General features: G+C 36.8%; 2 protein-coding genes across 4 annotated transcripts in view; one reads left to right on the top strand and one right to left on the bottom strand.

The window, feature by feature from the left end:
- The window catches only part of LOC110466945 (ribosomal RNA-processing protein 7 homolog A-like), a 20,625-nt gene extending 17,917 nt beyond the window's left edge, over positions 1-2,708 (bottom strand). The window contains exons 1-3 of one of the 2 annotated variants that reach the window (XM_021523761.1): positions 2,150-2,708; positions 1,880-2,036; positions 299-438 (exon numbers count right to left, since the gene is read on the bottom strand). In XM_021523761.1, the coding sequence (XP_021379436.1) occupies positions 299-438; positions 1,880-2,036; positions 2,150-2,437 (585 nt within the window). In that variant the 5' untranslated portion in view covers positions 2,438-2,708. Of the gene's footprint in view, positions 1-298; positions 439-1,514; positions 1,617-1,879; positions 2,037-2,149 lie in introns of those variants that run through there. The other variant, XM_021523763.1, reaches the window with a different exon arrangement.
- Positions 2,709-4,989: 2,281 nt separating this feature from the next.
- Positions 4,990-7,817, top strand: part of LOC110466956 (N-alpha-acetyltransferase 60-like) — an 8,454-nt gene continuing 5,626 nt past the window's right edge. For both annotated transcript variants that reach the window (XR_002464786.1, XM_021523780.1), the window contains exons 1-2: positions 4,990-5,093; positions 6,395-6,640. Coding sequence is in view for 1 of the 2 variants with exons in the window: in XM_021523780.1 (XP_021379455.1) it covers positions 6,531-6,640 (110 nt within the window). In the remaining variant the exon portion in view is untranslated. The remainder of the gene's footprint in view (positions 5,094-6,394; positions 6,641-7,817) is intronic.

Genomic DNA, 7,817 nt, shown 5'->3' with positions numbered 1-7,817 from the left:
GGGGGTATGTTCAGTAGAAACTGTTCTTACCTCCTTACATTAGGGGGGTGGGGGGTATGTTCAGTAGAAACAGTTTTTATCTCCTTACAGTAGGGTGGTATGTTCAGTAGAAACTGTTCTTACCCCTTACAATAGGGTGGTATTCTTACCTCCTTACAATAGGGTGGTATTCTTACCTCCTTACAATAGGATGGTATTCTTACCTCCTTACAGAAGGGTGGTATTCTTACCTCCTTACAATAGGGTGGTATTCTTACCTTCTTACAGTAGTGGTATGTTCAGTAGAAACAGTTCTTACCTCCTTACAATAGGGTGGTATGTTCAGTAGAAACAGTGTGGTTTCCTTTGGTTTACATTTATCTCCCTCACGGACACTGTGCTCCTTCAAGTAAATACAATGGGTTGCTTTACTTTTTTCACAGTACTTCACTTGAACAACTGAAATAGTAAGAAATACATTTGGTTTAACAACGATACTATAATATCCATTAAAACATGAAGAAAATCAATTCAACCTAGAGTAGTTGAATTACAACTGACTACAGCATTGTTTTTTTACTTTTTCCAGAAGGCACATTTTCACACTGATTATTTTCATAAACATCTACATTTACTTTCCTCATTAGTACTTAATAAACTCAGCTTTTGGAATTCAGATTTGTTTGTCAAAATCATTCCCAACATACATGTAGCAGCAACACAAAATCAAAACTTGAAGAGATTGAGGTCAGAGAGTTCAAATGCAATTTTCTGATAATAATATTTTTTGAGTTATGTTAACAGTTACCCTGAAATTGGACCACTAATTATAATGATACTCAAACACTTTTGAGATATTTCAAAAGCAAACATGTTTAGGAAGAAAAATGACCTTTAACTGGTCATGCTGTCCAAACTTCTCTTTCTTAAGTGACTAATCAACAAATCGTACTGGTCTGGACCAAAATGGAATGTTTTTTTCTATTAAAGTGAACTCAGGACTGGCTCTTTTTGTTGATGAGTCACTTTCATGTAGTTTACATAATCTGCAAACTGGTGTCGCTCAGGTGGGAAATTTTGAATGATTGAACACAAAGGACTCTACTGACGGAATATAGCAGCTGTTGGTGAAGAACTTTCCGCCACCAAACTGTCAGAGAATTCAATGTTTTCATATAATAGTGTCCACACCAGACATCAAAATGTTGTAGGGGTCAGAGGAAACCCGGGCTTGTGTATTTGATAACGATCAAATGAATTACGCAGCAGCGTAACGGTAAAATCGACAGGTTCTTAAATTGAGGTTATCTCCGCAGTAATCTTCAAACGAAATGTAAACCTGACACCAATCAAACAAATCACATTGCAAACATTCAAGACCTGCCATTGCCAGGTAATATCAGGGGTGCAGTGAAGATATGTGTAGCGAGCGTGGAGACTTGGATTTTGAGGGAATGTATTGAAAACAACTAAACATCTGTAACATTTGTATTTAACTTTCCTGGGGATGTTCCTGTTTGAGATTTCTGCAATACCTGTAAAGCCCTGGACGTCAACGTGATCAAGCTGCTCAGTTAATTTCGCCATGCTTTCTTTCAATCAGCGTTAAAAAAGCGCTTTACTTTAGTGGGTTGCGCTATTTACAGGATAAGAAAAACGCAAATGAAAATGTAAACAGTTGCTAACCTGAAACCCCCTCCCTTGACCCAACCCCCTCCCTCATTTCCATACTAGCAATTATTCCAACCTATGGTATTCAAAATACATCGTATATCTGATATCAATATAGAGTCCGGTGGAGAGAAACTACATTTGTTATATATAAATAACTTTGAATATTATGTATAACAGTCTATATTAATTACCTCCCGGCAAGTCGTTAATTCCGCTACATAAATACCTTTTAAGATCACAACTGATCTATGATAGTCCTTTGTGGGCACCATGCACATTAGCTGCGATAAAGTAGCTCTGTACGACGGACGGACGATTTCTGATAGATGGTCGGAGCGGAGAGTAGGCAGGATATGAATATTCGTTCTACAATACATGCACACCTACAAAAACACATTGAAAAGATAGGGTGAGTTCGAAGAAGAGCAAAGTATACCGGGAAGGAAGGATCTGACCTACAGTGAGAGGTTGGAGAAACTATATATAAAGTACCAACACTCCTGTACTCTCCGGTGGCCGCTCTCCGGTGTGCCTCAGGGTATACGTAGCGTGCTTGGGCCGATCCTATTCCTACTCTTCCAGAGTACATCACCAATGGTTCCACCGCGCGGCTCTTTGCTGACGACTGTGTGATGTACAGAGAAATCAAGAACCTGGAGGAACTAAAAGATCTCTGATAAAATATCCATACACCATGCATCCATGGCCACATCCTAGAGGAGGTAGGGTCAGCAAAATACCTCAGAGTGAACATCCACAGCAGCTTAAGCTGGATTGACCACATCAATCAGGTCGCTAAGAAAGCTAACAACACCAGAGCTTTCATCTACCAGTGTCCACGAAACACCAAGGAACTGTGCTATAAGACACATGTAAGACCAATTATGGAGTATGCCAGTGTAATTTGGGATCCCTCCACAGCCAACAAAATCAACAAACTTGAGATGGTGCAGCGTGGGTCAGCCAGATCTGTCACCGGTGACTACCACACTACCAGCAGTGTGTCGTCTAGATCTATGCTGCAACAACTCCAGTGGCTTCATGAACGTAGGGCACAGTCCAATGTCATACTGATGTATATACCCGCTACACACCTCACCCCAGTGGGAGTAGCGAGGCGGGGTCATGAACTGAAGTTCCTGGTGCCATACGCAAGGACACAACATTACAAACGCTCCTTCTTTCCTGACGTGATCAGGCTGTTGAACAGTCTACCAGCTAACACCATTTCAATTTCAAAAGTACTTTATTGACAATACATATATAGTACAAACATATAAGTTAACATTAAAGAAGATATTAGAACAGTATTGACAAAAGACCAAGACAACAAGCTTTGCCTATATCAGTCTTCTTCTATTTCCGGTAGCTATGTACAATGCTTAAATATATAAAATGTTGTAATTCGTTTTCCTCGCACACACATGCACACCCACACCAGCTTATGTCATATACTCGTTAACACCATAACGTACAGCTCCCTGGAACAGCTTAAGGCTGAGCTGCAGCACACCAGGCTTCGATAGACAGGTGCACTGTATATATAGTTGTTTTTATCCGCACCACTTGCGGTTCTACTCACTGCGCACATGCAAGTAGGTCAATACACCAGATGGTGGACTGTACTTTATTGGAAGAAGAGGAACACTGGCTCTCATGAGAATTTAGGGAGATATGATCGAACTTTGCAAATTAATAAATCAAATTTATGACAAAAATGTTTAAATGCTGTCATACTATGGAAAGATGCCGCTGATAGCAACAGTGGCAGAGGACACACACACCAAAAATAAATTCCTAAGTCATTTTTTCATTTCAACAAATTTTATTGACAAAGATGATACAAGTCAATTGGATGGAATAACAGGCAAAGCCTATATAAATTCTCTCCAGCAGTGGCTAAATTAATGGATTCTATTATTTTTATTTGATTAAGTTAATACATCAATTTTGAAATGAAAATTATAAAAAAAAAATATTAAAGGGATGTAACTCCTTCTTAATTAACATAACTGAAATACAAATACATTCACACTTCTCACATCACACACAAAACACTTCCACAGGTATTATTTATTTTTATAACATTTTACAATTGTATATAAGCTATATAGCTATCAAATCACACAGATATTGGCAGACATTGACCAAAAGTCCATGTGCAAATATATGCACAGGTCACAGTCGCCAAAACTGTTAAGGTATTGTAGTTTAATATGAAAATAGATAGCTAGTCTATGTGTAATTCAATGTATAAGATGGAAACTGTAAAACAAGACAGATTGAACAAATCTTACAACAAACAACAACAAACAAACATGCTCAACTTAAAACTCCTATGTCCGTAGAAGAATACCATTTATAGAAAAGTAGGTAAAGTTACTTATTTGTGGAGTATAATTGGAATAGGAATAGTAAAGTATAAAAGTATAAAGTATAAGGTCATGGCTGGTTAGATCATATAGAGATTAAAACGCCTAGATTTACCAATAAATAACTGTACATCATTAAGTAACTGTCTGTTTGTTAGTCCATCACAATCAGGACAGCCTTGTAGAAAAATGTTTGTATCAATATGGTTATGATTTCCATAATTATCAACAGAAGTAAATAAAGTAAGTCTGAGATCATTATACAATGGACATTCAAGAAAGTAATGGAAAACTGTTTCATATTCAAAAGAGCAAGCACAAGAGGGACAGTCAGTTAAATGGTCATTGAATAAATCAAAATTTAAATTGCTACATAAGTGTCTAAGTTGACAAAGAATAATGTTCCTAAGTCATCAATAAATATGCTCAGAAAAAAACGATTGTTCAATCAGAACACTGACAATTTAGAATGAACTGCCAGAACATGACGTATCAACACTAAATGATAATTCATTTAAAAATAAGCTAGGCAATCGCTGGAAAAATCAAGAACTTTTCTTGAATTACAAATTAAAGCACCAATCAAATCATAAACATCAAAGTACATGTATACCGGATAGAAGTATTTGACAACTGTATTGTATTTATTTATCTATAAGGTGTATAGGACTATTAGTCATTAACCAGATATAAACTTAACTTATAAGTTACCTATTGTTAGGGAAAGCACTAGCACTAATGGAAGTTATTACTCAGGATCCCAGTCTTCGTGATAATCTAAAAGAAAATGTCAGATATTAGCCCTCTGTCAAGTGTTTCAAAGTAGTACACAGGCCTACATTATCTTTATAGTTGATATACTCATGGTTTCTTTGTCCTGTAATTAGTACCTACCTAATTCGAAAAGATTTTCAAACATTTTAGTGATCTATCTTTGCGCATGCACACAACAATTCATGTTTATTTCCGGGAAACTGTTTACGTTTTCAGACAACGCTGAAAATGAACCTTTTGAATCAAATTGCGGTATTTGAAGTATCTGATATGGACGAGAGTTAGTTTTTTCGAGTAAGTTAACATGTATGTTTTATTATTTCCTAAATGCAGAACTGTCTTCTGCAGTCCATTCATTTCCAGTCATATGATTTAAGGATGACTGTAGCCGGAGTAGGAGTGGTTTTAATTATTTTCCTATCAAATTTGTATCAATAGCGACGATTTAGTATTGTTTGGAAAATATACAAATCAAGTAGGTGTATATCGTATCAGCTATATGTACATGCATATATATATGCATTGCAATACATAGAGCTGTTATATTATGTGGCTCCACGCGTTCATATTATTGTACTATAGAGGATACTTATTTCCCTGCAAAATATGCTTTTAAACACAATCTGGATCAGATATGAATTGACGGTGAGGATGAATATTGTGCATCCGAATTGCTTTATATATTGTAATCAAAGAGGTTTGGTTTGAATAATAACATCCAGTTTCTGACAGGCACCACCTGGTACTACATGTATCGGGATTATGCACTGAATTTGTCTGTAAATCTGGGCACCTTCTGTTATGTATACGAGTACCGGTACCATTTGGGATGGTGGAGTATCATGTACTTAAATTGGGTCTCACACCCCACTTTATGCAGAGTTATAGCCTTTTGTTAATTTCTGCCACTTAAGTTTGTCTTGCGGTTAATGCTTGCAGTACTTTTCTTCGTTGATTTAAGTGTCCGGAAATCAAAACCCCTTGATATCTAACATAACCACCTACATTAATATTACAACATGTAACAATCCATCAACTCATAATCAGATTGTGCTGGACCAAATGATAAAAATACAACATTAGGTAATTTAATTATACCTGTATTATATAAGAGATCTTGGATGCCAAAAGGTAGATAAATGTCACAAGCTCTACTTTGAAATGCACTATGGGTGCAGCAGATAAAAGTTAGATATCTGCAGTATTTCCAAAGCAGATCAAGAGGACACAAAAGGAAACATCCAGCTCATGAAGATTAGACCTGCTTTCCTTTTTCTTGATCAGTGTTATTTGTAGCAACTTTTCTTTAGTTCTTTATCTCCTTTCATTTTAAATATACCTAGCCAATTAAGCTTAAGCAAGCTATGGTATTGGTACTGTGACCTAATTTTAACAACTACTATACTATAGTCCAGAACAACTGGGGTGACTTGGACTTGACAACTGAAGGATGGGAAAATTAAAGTTATTCCAACTCCAATAGTACAGGTTTTAAGGGATATAAACCTATTTTTTTCTTGGCTTACCTAGGCCAAAGTCAAAGGGGGTATTATAAGTAAATTTTCAAATCCTTCTCCTTTTGTTCATATTTGTAGGAAGGCCTACTGACAGCAATGGAGTGGCGTACATGGTGTCTATTGAGGTAATCAATGACAAAATAAAATTTTGCCAGAGAACATTGTGATAGTAAAGCAGCCATGTTGGTCAAGTGCTGATGTTTCTGGAGGGGACATGTGTCAGCCAATGTCCTTCAGTGTCCAGAGGGAGGTTCAGCTTCGATTTCTGTGTCCAGCAGATATTGATGAGGTCAAGAAGTTGTGCAGAGAATGGTTTCCAATAGAGTATGTATACCACGATTCCCTATGAAATATTTCATTTTGGATCTTACGTGAATCCTTATAATTGATAATTTTGTGATGATATTTTTTATGAAAACAATAATGTTGTACTGTAATGAAATACTTTTATATTAAACAACAGGCCCATGGGCCTTAACGGTCACCTGATATATTTATACAGAGAGTTGATTTTTGTTTTTAACATGAACAGAAATATTATTCAAAGTGACAAAAAACAATAAAATCACCTTATTCAATATCTAGCATGCAGATTTAAGACTGAAAAGTATTTGAAACTAGCACCTCTGATTCTAAACAACGAAAATGAAGAAATTTTATTTTAGCACACAGACTCCATTGGGCCCCACCCTACAGCCCTTGGGGGTAGGGATGGCTCAAAATTTACAAAGTATCAAACTGACAACTTAGGGTTATAATTCCAATCAAGTTATCAACATGTAATATTCAAAGCATCATTTGCCATTATAAACCATAACAAATTTTGCCCCCCCCCCTCCTTCCCCAGGGGTAAACGTGAGACCCCAGGGTCATGAAATTCACAATTTTGGTAAAGCACCCTAAGACCCTACCATCTATGAAGAGTATTTGATTCTACCATATCTGGTCTTGAGAAGAAGATTTTTGAAATTTCAGTCAATTCAACCCTTTTTGGCCCCACCCATCAGCCCCTGGGGGTCAGTCAGGGCTGATATGTGCATACCATCAAACTGCTTTCCAATACTGATAATTCTAACCCAAATTGAATTACTTCCAATGGCAATTAAACAAATGTTAGTCCAAAATGTGATTTCCCTATGTAAACTATAGTAAAGTTTACCCCCTCCCCAGAGGGAAACATGAGACCCCAGGGTCATGAAATTCACAAATTTGGTAAAGCACCTTAAGACCCTTCCATCTATGAAGAGTATTTGATTCTACCATATCTGGGTCTTGAGAAGAAGATTTTTGAAATTTCAGTCAATTCAACCCTTTTTGGCCCCACCCATCAGCCCCTGGGGGTCAGTCAGGGCTCATAGGTGCATACTATCAAACTGCTACCTAATACTGATAATGCTAACCCAAATTGAATTACTTCCAATGGAAATTAAACAAATGTTGGTCCAAAATGTGATTTCCCTATATAAACTATAGTAAAGTTTACCCCCTCCCCAGGGGGAAA

The sequence above is a fragment of the Mizuhopecten yessoensis genome, unplaced genomic scaffold, assembly GCF_002113885.1.
Source record: "Mizuhopecten yessoensis strain PY_sf001 unplaced genomic scaffold, ASM211388v2 scaffold11149, whole genome shotgun sequence".
NCBI classification, from domain to species: domain Eukaryota; kingdom Metazoa; phylum Mollusca; class Bivalvia; order Pectinida; family Pectinidae; genus Mizuhopecten; species Mizuhopecten yessoensis.
Note: the sequence above shows the minus strand (reverse complement) of the source record. Positions and strands in the feature narration are given on the sequence as shown.